A 15,302-nucleotide genomic window follows, 5' to 3' on the forward strand; every position below is an offset into this window, starting at 1 on the left:
TTGACCAATCACACTTATTTCTCAGCAACATGCTAGCTATCTGGAGATACACAGCTGACGTCACTAGATAATACAGCTCATTAATATTAAGCAGGTGGAATATTTGCATAGAATAATCAAACCACACGTTTGGGCCAATGAGAGGGCGAGTCGCGTGACACGTGGTTTTAATATTCATGAGCCACCCTGCGGTGTGGAGCGCCAGTGATTGCGCTGGCTTTGTCTCATTGGACAGGACGCAGGTCGTGTTCGGTAAAAGCGCAGTTCTTCGTTTGTTTTTATTTGCACTGAGCAAGATGTCGTCTTTGTACAAGCCATTCAGTGTTACCACTGGACCGTGTGAAGATGCGATTTGGAGACGGGGATGCGGCTCTCAGGAGCATCCCGCAGCGCTGAGCTCCGCGTTCAGCCCCGCTCACAGTGTGTGTGAAGGGAGGCGGCGTTTCGCTGCAGCGGCCGGGCGGAAAATCACTCACCCGGGAAAAGCTATTCTTGCAGGTAAACGTTTGAGCGTTGTCTTGGTCATTAGCCAGGATGCAGCTGTTTCTGTTTTTTTTTTTTTAAACAACGACACTCGGGACGCAGCGCCGTGTAAGATATCCCTGTTCACATTCAGACGGGATTATTTTATAAAGGTTTATTCACTATAAGACATACTATAACACTACATTCACTTGCTAAAAGGCTACATGATGACCCGGCTAGTGTTATCTCAGTGACCTGGCCTGCACTGCTTTAACTAGCGAGGTGGCTAATATTAGCTCTCTGTTGTCATCCTCAGGGTTATGTCAACATGCTGAGTGTTAGCATGGCGCACATCACTGCTGTCCAACCTACCAAAGAAACACAATAAACATGTATTTATGTGTTTACTTGGAAGTGTGTTGTAGAGGTGTTCAGAATCATGAGCTTTCCCACATTTTGTTGTGTACAAACTGGAAATGGGATTAATGTGGAATGTGTCATATTTCTTCCATAATAAACCTTAATGCTAAAAAGGGGTATTAAATAGTTTGCTAAATTATTTACAAATACAAAAAAATCTATATTAAACATTTTTTGGGTTTGATAATACCAAAAACAAACTTTTACAATCCAGCAGAGAATCTTTTATTTCCACTGAATAATGTCCCGTCAATAAAATGTTTTTCTTCAAGTTGAGGCCCGGATTTCATGTTTGTGTTCGGATTCAGACGTTGCAGTCATTGTAAGTCTATAACAAATAAGCCACAAATTTCCACATAAATAAAACTTTCAGTAACTATGTTAAGCATGTGGACAGTTTAAGGGGAAAAGTTTAAGCATCGGGGTCCAGACAGGACAGTCACTCGACCCTGTGTGTCTGTGTGTCTTTGGACTGTGGGCAGATACCGGAGTAAAACCCAAAGGAAACCCACCAAGAACGGTGAGAACATGCAAACTCCCTGCAATCCGACCTGAGGCAAGAATCGAACACTTGACTTGTAGGTGCAAGGCTACAGAGCTAACCACTATGCCACCTCATTTAATGTCGGGAGGGAGTACACAACTGTGACACTGTCTAGTGGTCCACCAAAAGTCTTATTTAGGTTAGCATTCAAAAATATAATTCCCAATAGAAACTATTTCTCACTCTTTATTTAGTACATTATACATGGATTACATGGAACACAGCTTTTCCATTCTACACCGAAAATGGAAAGCCAAGCCCCCTAACAACTGCCGCTGCAGTTCTATTATAAGTGATTAGTAGCTAGAGTTTCCAGTTTGTTTGTACAATATGTGAAATTGACAGAAAAGTCCTTTAATGTTAATGTTTTTATGTGCATATACTTATAGGTGGCATTGCAGGAGGTATTGAGATCTGCATCACCTTCCCCACAGAGTATGTGAAGACTCAATTGCAGCTGGATGAGCGGGCAAATCCACCCCGGTATCGGGGGATAGGTGAGGATGAAAAATGTCTCTTATCCTTCTGCTTTTCATTAAACCTTGGTTAGGAGTCGACTGAACCAAATCTATACTCAGTGAGGATTTTCGAACTAAAATCAGCAGTGCAATAATTGACCAGAGGTATTAATGTACCAAATTTAGTGATTCAAACCTTAAAATTGAGGATTGTAAAATGTGTAAATGTGTGCTTAGGAGACTGTGTGAAGCTGACTGTTCAGGATCATGGGTTTAGAGGGCTGTACAGAGGCTTGAGCTCGCTTCTATATGGCTCCATCCCCAAGTCTGCGATTCGGTACGAGAAGCAATATGAAATGCCTCATGTATCCGCTTAAATTGGCATTGCTTTTAAGATTTTCCCATTTGTTTATTTTAATGACAGGTTTGGCACATTTGAGGTCTTGAGCAACCCAATGAGAGATGCTAATGGTCGCCTTGATAACACTCGCAGCTTGCTGTGTGGCCTGGGAGCGGGCGTTACTGAAGCAGTGCTAGTGGTCTGTCCAATGGAAACGCTTAAGGTTGGTGGAATAAACACGGTGTCTTTGAAATTCGAATGAAAATAATATCCATTGTTAAGTACTCTGCAACCACACCTTGTTATTCTAAGGATTATTTAATTAAAATTGTTTAAAAGTGCTTATTATAGAACTGCATTATGGGTAACCTTTTTTTGTTTAAGGAAATGAATGTTGGAATGAACTAAAATAAAATGAAAAGGAAGATCTTGCCCTAATTTAAGGGATGTGGTGCTGTCTCAGGTCAAGTTAATCCATGACCAGTGCTCTCTTCGTCCACGTTACAGAGGCTTCTTCCATGGCGTGCGGGAAATAGTTCGTGATCAGGGTAAATGTTGGTCAAGGTCTTATTCTATTTCTAATCATTCAATTATTTATTATTCTTTTTAAATACACTTGTTAGGTGTGATCAGACCTTCTAATGTAAAGGTCCATATGCAGCGTGAAACAAAAAAATGAAGTCACATTTGCTAAATATAAAAAAAAAATAAATATCATCTTGTATCAAATCTATCACTATAACCTAAAAGCTCTGAAATGAAATGAGTCTGTTGGGTGTTTTCACAAACCCAGTATATTTGTTTTGGAAAACACTCCACCTTTAACTTTGTTAAAAGCTATTCCATTCAGACATGCTGGCAGAGTATACGTTGTGTAATTATGGTTTTGAAATAAACACTAACAGACCGATCTGCTTTACTGGCAGGTGTTCGTGGTACATACCAAGGGCTGACTGCTACAGTATTAAAACAGGGGAGCAATCAAGCTATACGGTTTTATGTCATGAACCTTCTGCGCAATTGGTATAAAGGTAGGGTATCGAACTCAATTCTTGCAAAATGATTCAATGGAATATCAAAGTACTTTAATGATCAGATTAAAGAAATTAAAGGATGAGTCTCTTGCTTTCATGTCCAGGTGATGACCCTGCACGTGAAATGCATCCGGTAGTAACGGCTATATTTGGGGCGACTGCAGGTGCAGCAAGTGTCTTTGGAAACACACCACTGGATGTAGTGAAGACCAGGATGCAGGTAAATTCATCAATAATAACTGCTTTTATTTAAAAAGTCAAAATTGGATCTTTTTAGCCTGTTGTCTTGCTGCCAAGTAACCAGTGACATTTTTGTTGCAGGGTCTGGAAGCTCATCGTTATAAGAATACACTAGACTGTGCATTCCAGATACTAAAGAACGAAGGCCCACAAGCGTATGCATTTTTAACCACTCTTTCCACGTCTTAACTGGTCATGTGCTGATAGTGAATTTTAATCCCATGATTTGTTTTACTGTAGCACTGTTGAATTCTCTAATTTCAGTGATCAGAAGTTTTTAATTTTCTATAACAGCACCACTATTAGTACCAGCTGTAATGCAAATCCCAATTTATATTAAAGCATATTTTCTGATGTTATAGTGATATGGTAAATGCACCACATAATCCAAATCGAATGTACTCATTAGTAGTGTGTTTTTCTGTTAATAGTTGGTTAACATGTCCAGAAGTCTGTAGGCAGTGTTTTTGTTTGTCACTTCTGTTTTCTCATGAATGCTTTACAGCTTTTTTTCAGTGCTCAAGTGGGTATATATAGCTCATCTATGTTGCATGTAATTCAGTTTAATTTTTGAGAAAAAGCCAAATGTGTAAGGATTAGTGAGATATTCATTTCAGAATATCTGCAGTGTATTGTATAACAGCGGTTCCAAACTGTCATCCTAGAGCCTAGTTAGCTGCAGCTTTAAGTTTTCCCCGTCCACAATACTGACATTTGTCTCATGGCAAATGTATATTTACAGAATCTAGCCAGCTTTTTAACCCAGCTTTCTCTGTGCTTTAGGTTCTACAAAGGCACTGTTCCTCGGCTCGGTCGGGTATGTCTGGATGTCGCCTTCGTCTTTGTCCTGTATGAGGAGGTCGTAAAGCTTCTGAACAAAGTCTGGCCGACAGATTGAGGACCTTAACGGCTGGCTCCGTAAAGAACGATGACCAATGTGGACACAGATGGTCGTGTCACTCAAATGACAAGGCTGACTGTTACACTGACCCCTGGCTGAGTGCACTGGGTTAGGAAGCTTTCATGAGAATTAAGCTCACAAGTGGTATTCTGATGCACAGCATACTACTAAATGTTTGTGTCTAGCACTTACATGCAAAGTTAGTAAGTTGCACTTTTTCACTCAATGTTAAATCACGCATCTGTGTTCCCTCGTCATCTCCCGTACTAATCCACTTGTGCGGCAAACCCCAGTGTAAATCAAAGCAAACATTTCATTTGCGCTCAATTTATCAAACTTGTATAGATTTTAATATTTTCTAACAACTGCACTGAAATAATTGTAACAAAATAAAGGAAATGGTTTGGACGAACAATTTCGTTTTGTGGAACCAGTATTTCATTATCGTTATAGCCCAATAGTGTAATTTTAACTTTAAATTCCAGGACCCCAATAGAATGCAGTGAAAATACAGGGTGTTGTAAAAGTTTACCACATAAAATGTGTGTTTCTGTTTATACACTGTTCAAGTAGACTATAGAAACATTGAATTCATTCTCACGGTGGGATCAGGCTGCTGTCCTGTTAACGTGATTTCATCTTGAGTAGGAGAGATGATTCTGTGTACATTTACAAAGTAAATGCAGTAGCAGTTTATATGGTAAATACAGTAACTTTTTTTTTTTTTTTAAAGCAAAGACTTAATTTCCCATATTGGTAGAGACTTTTGGGAGACTTGTAGTATCAAAGACTTAAATCCCTCTATTGGTTCTTATGTGCTTGACCTATTGTTAAAGCAGACCAGCCTTCTACTAAAGCAGTTAGAAAACCCTGTAAAAAGCAGCTGTTCAACTCCACTCATGACCCCTCACACTATAAAGAAGAAAGGAACTGCAGATTTTCTTAGCTTTTATCAGCTTTACCTTTCTAGTGGATCTAACCACTAGTCATGAGGATCAAGTTTATTTGTATTCTTTACCTAATCCATGTTAATAAATATTTTGTTGAATTGAAACACTGTTTAACTAGCTTGAGGTCAGCTTATCTTTGTAGAATGCTATGGATTTATTTAAGCATGAATTGGAGACTTTCTAGGCAGCACAGTGGTGTAGGAGTTAGTACGGTCGTCTTGCACCTCCAGGGTCCGTGTTCAATTTCTGGCCAGACTCGATTCCCGTCTGTGTGCATGGAATTTGCATGTTCTCCCTGTGCTTGGTGGGTTGCTCCGGTTTCCTCCCAGAGTCCAAAGATATGCAGGTTAGGCTAATTGGCATCCCCCCCCCCCCCCAATCTATCTGTAGTGTGTGTGTGCCCTGCGATGGATTGGCGCCCTATCCAGAGTGTACCCTGCCTCATCCCCTATGCCTCCTGGGATGGGCTCCAGGTCCCCGCGACCCTGTATACAGGATAATGCGGTATAAAAAATGAGTGAGTGGAGAATTTCTTTTTCTTTGGTAAAATAAACACAAAATTTGGTCAGTAGGTATTAGTTCCCCTGCCTAATGGTGGCGCTACACTAACAGTTAAAGTATTTATTATTTGTGGTTTCTTTGTTGTTCTGTGTAACTTGGCAAACACTGGCTTCCGTTTTCTAAGGATGTTAAGACCCAGTATATCTGCAACATGTGATGGAAAGGAAAAACAAAATGTGACACATTTGAGTTAGAAATGATCTGAAAATATTGTTGACACAGGAATCACTCCAATAAGTGGCATGGCAAGAGGAATGTTCTTTAAAAATTCTTTATACTAGTTATTTAATAAGAAGGTCTCTGAATAGAACACGCTGTCATTGGAAAACAGAAATTAGACCATGTTGGTTGTGTTAAGGTCACACAATGACAGTGCTGACAAATGTCCTACAGCCAAGAAGACACCATGCTTCTCTGTTCCTCAGGCGTCAGACAGTATGGGCTGCAAATGATCTCTTAGCTGACTCAGAGTACGCACTGGGTGATAAGTTTAAAGCTCATACTGACACAGCTGTCAATCATCCTGAGGGGTGCGTCATTTAATGATAAAGTTGGGTGCACCGAGGCACCTGCCGAATTGGCTGGTAAATGTACAGTGGTGGGGGCAGGAACATGCATCAGCTACCTCCTCCATCTATATGAAGAAAAAGACATACCAGTGGTTGTCACATGTCATGATGTATACCCTTAGGTGTAAATAGTAGAATAAAGTAGGGCAAAATGGAGGTAATTACTCACATTCGAAGACATTTGTCTTTCCCACCGCTGGCCACTCGCTGGCCATCAGGACTCCAATCTACAGCGAAAACCTGAAAGAAACATTGACATCACACAGCACTCTTAGCAAACATGGATAATATGAACTGTGCTTATAATAATGTTTTTTAATGTACAGGAGGCTTTCTGAAAAGGAAACAAAAAGAATCACCTCGTCAGCATGCCCAGGCAGATCCACGGTCAGTTTGCCCGTCTTCACATCCCACACCTTCAGTGTGCTGTCACTGCTCCCGCTCACCAACAGACGACTGTCTGCTGACCACGCCACCTGATATACAGCGGCCACGTGACCCCGGAGTGACGTTAAATACCTGCAGGAAGGAAACACAGCATGGGGTCTTAGACTGAAGTTTTTGTTTATGTGATTTTAGTATACTGTATCTGCCTGGTGTAAGAGACGGTAAGTCTTGTTACACTAAAACTGTAGGAGCCAAGTATATGACTACTTGGGTAATACAAGTGCTTAATAGCTAAGGCATCTCATCTTTTATATCGTAGTTCTTTTGGATGCCACAAGTGGTCACCACCATCTGATTCGATTTGTTTTTTTTGGCCTGGTTTTATAGCCCTACCACTTTTTAACCCAGGCACAAGATTGCAACACTGTGTGTCCTGCACCCCCAATGGCAGGATATCGAACCATGGCCTTCTGCATAGAAGGTGTGAAACCTATCACAGAATCACCCGTGCCCTTATTTCTACTCTATAGCCCAACCTGAGTCTAACATTTTTAAGGAGTATGTTGAAAACAAAACATGTTGGAAAGTTTCTTCTGGCTGAAAAAGAGGTGATGCTGAAATTAAGACCAATGACACTTCAGCGCCATCTACTGTATTTTCCTGGAATACAAGTCAGTATGATTTTACATTCTACAGCCACTTTGCATGAATATTACATTATATGGTATAATGTATTTATAAGGCCTCTGTTATTCCAAATTATTCAATAAAATAAAATTTCTTTATAATTGGCCTAAATACACTGAAAAGTAAATTCAAATTTGTGTAGTACATTTAATGAAAACTGTTAAAATAGTCCATCACGATACTGATTTGTAAAGGCATTCACACAGCGAATTTTTCATTTTTCTTGCCATAATCCGAAAAGAATAAACTATCTGGTAGAATTACATACTTTCCAGTCCTGCCATCCCAGATCTTGATGGACTTGTCGAAAGAAGCGCTTGCGAGCAGGCGTGTGTCGGGAGAAAAGAGCACTTCGTTGACCAGAGCCTGGTGTCCAGTCATACGAGCCACAGGTTTCTTCTCCTCTGCTGGATTCCACAGGAACAGTGTAAAGTCATCAGACCCTGACACCAGCCTCTCTGGGGTATCACCCTGATTCAGAGACACCGAGCAATAAAATGTGCAAAACTGCAAATATATGAACTGAAATCTCATCATTAAACATGTTGCACTTACTCTGACTTTGGTATATCGCTGCAATGCTTTCTCTTTGATTTCGTCCACTGTAGGATGCAATCAAAAGAGCATTAATCCAAAGGTACCTCGGGCTCCACGTGACTATTGCATTACAGTATTGACTATTTTATTACTAGGCATTAATGAGAACACGATAACCTCAAAATACGGTATTATGAGAAAGCAAAAGATTTCATTTAACTTGCTTGGGTTGTAAAATTTGGAGCATGTTTTAAAGGAAAAGCCTGTGAGTGTAGCATTGTTTAGGTTTTCCCATCACTGCCAAGTCTTTTAAAGATGCCCTGCGAGACTAAGCTATTAAAGTGACTAAGAGTTTCATATGTGGACTTGATTAAAGTAACCTTTAAAAAAAGTCTTGCACACCTTGGCCCAGTAATATTGTAAAATTAATCATCTTTAAATATTAATTAAAAGCATTGTTCATCTTACATGAGCCAGTGAGGTCCTGTGGGTTGATGGTAGCAGTGGCCGGCTCAAAGGCACCTGTACGGAGGACGTAATCTGTGCTGAGGGCCAACGTGTTCACCCAGTGAGCATGACCCTGCAACGTCCGGCACTGAACGCCCTAAAGCAGGGAGAAATCCCAACATATCTTTATTTTATTCAGGTTGGCACTAATGCAGTTTCTATAAGAATGTGTATTGTGAATGTAGACCTTTTCTATATTTCAAGTTTTATGGCAAGAAATAAAAACAGACAATCACATGTATACACACACACACACACACACAGAGGTAAAGCACTTGCTCTTACATCTTTGGCCCTCCAGACTTTAACAGTCCTGTCCTGGGATGAAGTGTACAAAAGGCCATCTCCGCCCCATTTAACACAGGTCACTGATTGTGTGTGGCCCGTCAGGATCTTATCGCAGCGTCCCAGCACCGTGTCCCATATCCGAACTGAGCCATCTTTGGACGAGCTGGCCAAGTACCGGCACTCAGGGTTCCTTTGGTAGAGTGACAAAGTTAAATGCCAGATATGATACATCAAAGAAAAAATAGGAATGAAAGATGTTATAGAGCAGGAGGAATGCAATTAAGATGTATTAGTTTGCTATATGCAATATTATATAACATACCCGATATTTTAGCATTTTAATTTAAATAAATTCCCTTTAAATACTGTACAGTTCAAACACTAATTAGGAGCTTGTAACGAACCACATATTTATGTTTTACAATTAATAATAGCTCTGAACCTTTAATATATAGAATTACTCTTCAACTCTGCCAGGCTTTAATAAAGCACACTCATTTAGAGACGCATTAGGAGCTGCGAGCGCGCAGTTAATAAGTTGCACAAAGATTTCGCTTTCCTTATGTAATTATTCCTTACTATTCTGGGTCTGCACTAGTAATTAAACTGTAATACAACCCAAGATAATGAACTTAAGCAATACACCTTGCTCTCGCATGCCAAATTGGACAGTTCAAATGCCTTCGCTTACTTCAGAAAGAAAAGAAAAAAAAAAAAAAAAAAAAAACGATGCTTGGATTTTTCTTTAATAGGCTAATTATTTTAAGCCTAACCAATAATTATTTTAAGCATAACCGATAATTATTTTAAGCCTGACTTATGTAGTGGAGCAGTGGTGGGTCAGGCAGTCAAGGCTCTGGGTTGCTGACCAGGGGGTCAGGGGTTCGAGCCCTGCCATCACCAAGGTGACACTGTTGGGCCCTTTAGCCCTTTGCCCATACAAAATAATTCCAGGGCTTTTTCCAAAGCCTGCACGAGAAAGGGGGAAAGTCGGACAAAAAACACTATTGCTTAGTTGTTTTATTTGCTTGACCTTCTTCCTTCCAGGTTTTAAAAATGCGGTGGATGCTTCTTTCCAATAATTTCAGCAGTCCTAGTGGTTTTCTTTGCTTGAGTTGTCAATGAATAAAGAATTCTGATCAGGATTTTTTTTCTTTTCAAAAAAGCAGTTTAATAGCCAAAGTAAGAGCATTTCCACAGGCACAATGTGATGGCAACTGCCTTGAATGCTTTCCACTTGTAAATAATCTCTCTCATTGTAAAAAGTTGAACTCAAAATGTTTGGAAATGGTTTTATAAGCATCTCCAGCTTGATGTGCAGCAACAACTGCTTCTCTAAGACCATAACTTATAACTTCCCCCCTTGGCATTGTGTTAACACCCATCTGAACTGCCAAAACATCTGCTTTTACAGAGGTCTGCACACCTGCTGATGATCAATTAATGAAAAGCTGATAATCAGCAGCACCTGGCTGAAACTTACCCTCTTAAATCCTGTGGAATCAGTAAGGGGGTACTTGGTATTGCCCAGATGATATTCCTTTTTGGCCTCATCTTTGTTAAATAAATGTCACGGTGAATAAAGTTATATGTTTTTATTTGCCTAATACTAAGACACGCTACGATGAAATGATTATTAGGTTTCAAGGGAGAAAAATAAAAGAAAAACATAGAAATTGCAAGGGGGGGGGTACTAACTTTTACACGTCTGTATATAATTCATTAATAATAATAAAAGAAATCCACAAATTATGCCATTCCTTTCATCGACATTTCAAAATCTGGATAATGAACCCAGCAGCCCACTGACTGTGAACTTACAGGTGCAGCGGCTCCCAACACAGCCAAGTGATCCATTTAGTGTGTCCGGTCAGAGTCTTCCCCATCTGCTGCCCTGTCACTGGGTCCCACAGGAAAATCTGTCCAGATAAATACATACAACTTTATGGATACTGTTGGTAGTTTAAAGACATTGTTAAAGCAGAATAAAGACTTACCTGACTGTTCTTACACCCTGACGCTAACTTCTTGCCATCTGGAGACCAGGCGATGGACAGAACCCAGTGTTTGTGTCCTTAAAAAACAAATAGTGGCTGTTTTAACGTTAAAATGTATACGAACACTGGTTATATTCTAAAGTCAACTGGGTTGTAGTCAAGTAAAGTATATCTTTGCTAACCTTTGGCTGTGTGATGAGGAGTCTCAGTGGTCAGATCCCAAAATCTCACGGTCGTATCTCCAGAACCACTAGCAAGGTATCTACAGACAGATTAAACACAGCGGCAGGATCCTTTAGAGCTATTTAGTACTTTCAGTAATAAACCATCATACTGGCTATGATAAGGTGAATTCCCACTCCTATTTCCGCACAACTCAAAACACAGGCAGTTGTTTAGAGGTACAGTACGGTATGTAAAGACTTGCTCGTTTTTCAAGACAAAATTTATTAAAAATCTTTGCGGATCACACGCAAACCGCGTTACTCGTGTTCTGAGGTTTCACTGTAATTTAGGCTTGCCAGAGATATTACGGTTTTCTCTGAGGACAAAAAATATAGTTGATAAATGCAGGGGTGCTGACAGGATCATATCTTATTACACACAAGAGCTGCTTTCATTATATAGCTTTTTTTTTTATAAATGGCTACATAATTGAAATTGGAGGGGAAAAAAAAAAAAGATTGTTTTACTTACTTCCCTGTGGGACTGAAGGCCACAGATATGACCGCCTCAGTGTGGCCCTCCAGCGAACTGGTGCAGCGAGCCACAGCCCTCACGCGGAACACGGCCTGTGGCTGGTACACCACCGGCAGCACCTGCTCGGTTTCCACGGCCAGAGTCTGCACACAAGTCCCCAGGGACGACACCACCTCAGCATCGTGCACAAAGAACAGCAGTGGCACCGGCTCTTCCTAAAGACATAGAAAATGACTTAAGACACAACGCAGAGCACAGAATGATCACAACTCAAGTTCAAATAAAAACAAAAATGCGAAGAATACATGTATCTAGTTTAAGCTTTGAGCTGCACAAAGAGTCTATGTTGCAGATACCTTTTGTAACAGCGCATTACAGACCAGCTGTAGCTTATCCGGGGTTATGTTGAGCGGAACATCGAATGGAGATCCGAGCGGCTCGCCAGCTTCATCCTGAAACTGGATTAACATGCGCTCCACGTCCGCGCTCATTTTGAAACCGCGCTCTCACTTTTCCTGTCAAAACAGGTGGAATGAATGAGATACTATTAGTTGATACGCTAAATTCTGGAACAATTCTCACGCAAAACAAGGCAGACACGAAGATTTGTAAAATCTTTCCATGTCTACAAATGTCTACTAAATGATATCACACTTATGAGGATGGGTTTTCCGTTAAGTCTGATTCCTCTCAAGGTTTCTTTCGATCACCTTTTTCCCTCGCCACCAATGAATTAATTTCCGAACAAATTTTTTATTCTGTAAAGCTGCTTTGTGACAATGACCATGTTAAAGTGGAACCGTCCCCAGTCACCACACACATCCCAAGCGACGACATCTTCAATCAGAAGCGGGGCACCAGGACGAGTCAGACAGCTCCAGAGGGCCCTTGTTCTGAAAGGCACTCATGCTTTAGGAACGGAAGAACATCGCTGGAAGACTACGAGACATCAGGAAGACCTTCAACAAACTCAATCTCTGAAAATGTTGAAACCATTCTGCAACTTGTGGATAATGATCTTCGGAGAACAATCCACGATACTGTTGCCATTGTTGGTGTATCACACGGAACAGTTCAGGCAATCTTCAGTGTGATTTGAATATGTGCCATGTTGCTGCCCAGTTCGTCCCCAGGCCGGATCATTAATAGCGAATTCTACTGCATTTAGAATTTAGATAATGAAGAAAAGCAATCAGACAATCTCGAAACCTTTTGATACCCCCTCTAACCTCATATTAGTTTGTCTGAGACATAGTGAAGTTAAATAATTATTATAGGTGTTAAATTAAAAATGACAGACTATATATTTAAAATTAATGCACACTTTAATTAATTAATACTTCAGGAAGCTAGTTTTTATTTCATTTGTTAAGTAATCGTTAAAGACTGAAAGAAAAACAAAGAGTTAACAGATTAACAGTCTTGACGTTAATGTTATCTCCCACTAGTTTGCTGTCTTTGCATCTTTGGGTATACCATACCTAACTTTTATTTAATTTTATTGATATTTATAGATTTACTAACGATGCTTACAAATGATCATTTCCTAGATCAATACTTGATAAACGTGATATAATAACACCGAATCTTATTTGTCATTCGTTTTATACAAGATCCTTATTAACCGTAACACTAAATAAATCATTTAGATATTAAACTAACGAACATGGCGCATTAATGTATTAAAAAAAGACAAAACAGAAACTGAAATCAGACAAATAATTACTTTATCGCGATGAATTTACCTTCCACACGTGTGAGCTATCTTCGAGAGGCACTGGAAAATGACGTGAGCACCACGACTGTCTGCGTCATCAGCGTGCGACAGTTTTAAAGCGGTGTAACAGCTAGCTGCCTTGTACAGGCTGAGCTGAAACCAGGGGATAAACGTTGAAGAGAATTACTCAAGATGGGTGGCAAAAACAAACAGAGGACGAAAGGGAACGTTCGGGTAAGGCGGATTTAAGTTGATAGGAGGTTTGTTAAGTTAAAAGGGTAGATAGGTTGACTGTTGTAGTTAGTTAGTTAGTTAGTTAGTTAGCAGGCTGGTTAACGTGCCCTGATGTGTGAAGAGTTCTGACACACTCCGGAAGCGGTGTGTTATGTCGACATACTTTTAATACAAAGGTGTAGTAAACAATACTAAAACACAAGATTTGACCCATATTTAAGTCTGGAGGTCGAAATATATTGAAACCTGGTGAGACCAAACACATACAGTGTGACCTGGTTACCTTCATAACCAATCAGATTTTGATCAACAATGACGTCATTAAGCGAATCGAAAAAAACTTGTGAAACTTGTACAAAAGTAACACTCTTACAAAACTTTAAGGACAAGCTACGCCATACAAAACACATCATAAGTAATCAGAAATGCTCTGTTTAATCACAGATGTTTATTAATAATGCTTTGCCATCAGTGACATCATACCGTATGTTGTTTGGCTGATGAAGTCTTTCTGCTGCTCCCATCGAGGGGTCGCCACAGCGGACCATCCGATCCGCACACATCTTGGCACCCCTTCTATTTTATCTGGTCTTTAGACCAGCACTGGCTGGGAATTGAACCCTGGCCTTCCGCATGGCAGGCGAGAAACCTACCAATGCCCATAGTGACATCATACCGTATACATCTGTCATTTTTACAACATCTTGTTTCCTTACCATTTCAGCCATCCAGCAGTGGCAGAGCTGCCGAACTTCTAGCTCGGGAAAATGGAGTGGTTCCTGGATTTGTCGGATTTGGGATTTCAACCTCAAATGACCCGGGATATGTGCCTGCAGTCCACGGTGCTGAGGAAATAGACAACCTGGTGGATGCTGATTTCCGTCTGGTTTTAAGGAAATTGTCCAAAAGAGACACCGTCACGAAATTAAAGGTGAATGATCTTGTTTAATTTTGCATGTGGTGTTTCGTCCTGTGCTTGTTTTGTTGTTTGCAGTAACTGAAATGATGAAAAATGCATTCATTGCATATGGCCTGTAAAACTATTTTCAGTCAAGAATTATCTGAAGGAAACCTGTGTCGAATGTCTACACAGTTGATCTCTGAAATAACTTTGTGTCCTTGCAGGCTGCACAGGAGTTTGGCTCTATGTGTCAAGAGCGTGATTCAGAAGTAGTCAAAGGAGTTCTTCCGTACTGGCCACGCATATACTGTAAAATATCAATGGTAAGGCTTTATGCTTTGATATTATTGGAAATTTTGTTTTAACCGTCTATATTATTTACTTTTATAACCTTACTCAAACTGTACACCTTATTCAAATATACCTGTGCATCTGACATTGGTAAATTGTTTATATTAAAATCAACAGAATGTAGAAAAATAGTTGCTGGTTTTGAAGCTGGTTTGTGGATTTTTAAAAAGAGCTCATCTCCAGGTTTTAACGTCTGGTTGATGAGAGATGAGAATGACTAGACTGGTTGAAGCTGTTAGGAATTAGCGCAACTCAGGTAATCACTCCTTAAACTTGTGATAGGCAGAAATGAATCTCAAAACTCATCATGTTGAACTGTGAGGCAGATGGACTACAACAGCAGGTGATGTTATTGTGTTACACTTTTATAGTTTTTGAAGATTGAGAATTGGGGAAAAAAACATTTGTAAAAAGGAATTGTTTTTATTCCTCTTAGCTTAAACTAATTTTGTCATTCTCTGATTTGATTTACCAATAAGGCATTCCTGCCTGCAGAACTGCTGACAACTGAAGAT

At 40.0% G+C, this 15,302-nt stretch overlaps 3 protein-coding genes across 4 annotated transcripts in view; 2 read left to right on the plus strand and 1 right to left on the minus strand.

Moving 5' to 3' along the window:
- Window positions 1-217: 217 nt before the first annotated feature.
- Window positions 218-4,817, plus strand: slc25a1a (solute carrier family 25 member 1a). Its single transcript, XM_053516491.1, has 9 exons — window positions 218-498; window positions 1,819-1,926; window positions 2,125-2,224; window positions 2,312-2,450; window positions 2,691-2,775; window positions 3,154-3,258; window positions 3,366-3,481; window positions 3,583-3,656; window positions 4,285-4,817. The coding sequence occupies exons 1-9, from the start codon at window positions 297-299 to the stop codon at window positions 4,397-4,399; spliced, it is 1,044 nt and encodes a 347-aa protein (XP_053372466.1). The 5' UTR covers window positions 218-296; the 3' UTR covers window positions 4,400-4,817.
- Window positions 4,818-6,168: 1,351 nt separating this feature from the next.
- nle1 (notchless homolog 1 (Drosophila)) lies at window positions 6,169-13,414 on the minus strand. Of its 2 annotated transcripts, none has more exons than XM_053516261.1 (13): window positions 13,330-13,414; window positions 11,941-12,099; window positions 11,582-11,799; window positions 11,068-11,147; window positions 10,886-10,962; window positions 10,710-10,807; window positions 8,886-9,078; window positions 8,562-8,697; window positions 8,112-8,158; window positions 7,825-8,027; window positions 6,842-7,001; window positions 6,652-6,722; window positions 6,169-6,547 (listed from the first exon to the last, which is right to left on the minus strand). In XM_053516261.1, the coding sequence occupies exons 2-13, from the start codon at window positions 12,073-12,075 to the stop codon at window positions 6,535-6,537; spliced, it is 1,431 nt and encodes a 476-aa protein (XP_053372236.1). In that variant the 5' UTR covers window positions 12,076-12,099; window positions 13,330-13,414; the 3' UTR covers window positions 6,169-6,534. The 2 variants fall into 2 exon arrangements, with proteins under 2 accessions (XP_053372236.1, XP_053372237.1); XM_053516262.1 differs by having other exon boundaries at window positions 13,311-13,354.
- The window catches only part of ltn1 (listerin E3 ubiquitin protein ligase 1), a 29,158-nt gene continuing 27,260 nt past the window's right edge, over window positions 13,405-15,302 (plus strand). Inside the window, exons 1-3 of the mRNA XM_053516260.1 lie at window positions 13,405-13,535; window positions 14,260-14,466; window positions 14,661-14,759. Coding sequence (XP_053372235.1) covers window positions 13,494-13,535; window positions 14,260-14,466; window positions 14,661-14,759 — 348 coding nt within the window. The 5' untranslated portion in view covers window positions 13,405-13,493. The remainder of the gene's footprint in view (window positions 13,536-14,259; window positions 14,467-14,660; window positions 14,760-15,302) is intronic.

The sequence above is a fragment of the Clarias gariepinus genome, chromosome 17 (genome assembly GCF_024256425.1).
Source record: "Clarias gariepinus isolate MV-2021 ecotype Netherlands chromosome 17, CGAR_prim_01v2, whole genome shotgun sequence".
NCBI lineage: Eukaryota > Metazoa > Chordata > Actinopteri > Siluriformes > Clariidae > Clarias > Clarias gariepinus.

Excerpts from the sequence above, each read along its gene's own strand:
- slc25a1a (XM_053516491.1), top strand. The coding sequence starts at position 297 with ATGTCGTCTTTGTACAAGCCATTCAGTGTTACCACTGGACCGTGTGAA. Across the intron at positions 2,451-2,690 it reads GTCCAATGGAAACGCTTAAG|GTCAAGTTAATCCATGACCA; the intron begins GTTGGTGGAATA and ends GTGCTGTCTCAG. Across the intron at positions 3,259-3,365 it reads TCTGCGCAATTGGTATAAAG|GTGATGACCCTGCACGTGAA; the intron begins GTAGGGTATCGA and ends TTTCATGTCCAG.
- nle1 (XM_053516261.1), bottom strand. The coding sequence starts at position 12,075 with ATGAGCGCGGACGTGGAGCGCATGTTAATCCAGTTTCAGGATGAAGCT. Across the intron at positions 8,698-8,885 it reads AAGTCTGGAGGGCCAAAGAT|GGCGTTCAGTGCCGGACGTT; the intron begins GTAAGAGCAAGT and ends TCCCTGCTTTAG. Across the intron at positions 6,723-6,841 it reads TGCCTGGGCATGCTGACGAG|GTTTTCGCTGTAGATTGGAG; the intron begins GTGATTCTTTTT and ends TGTTTCTTTCAG.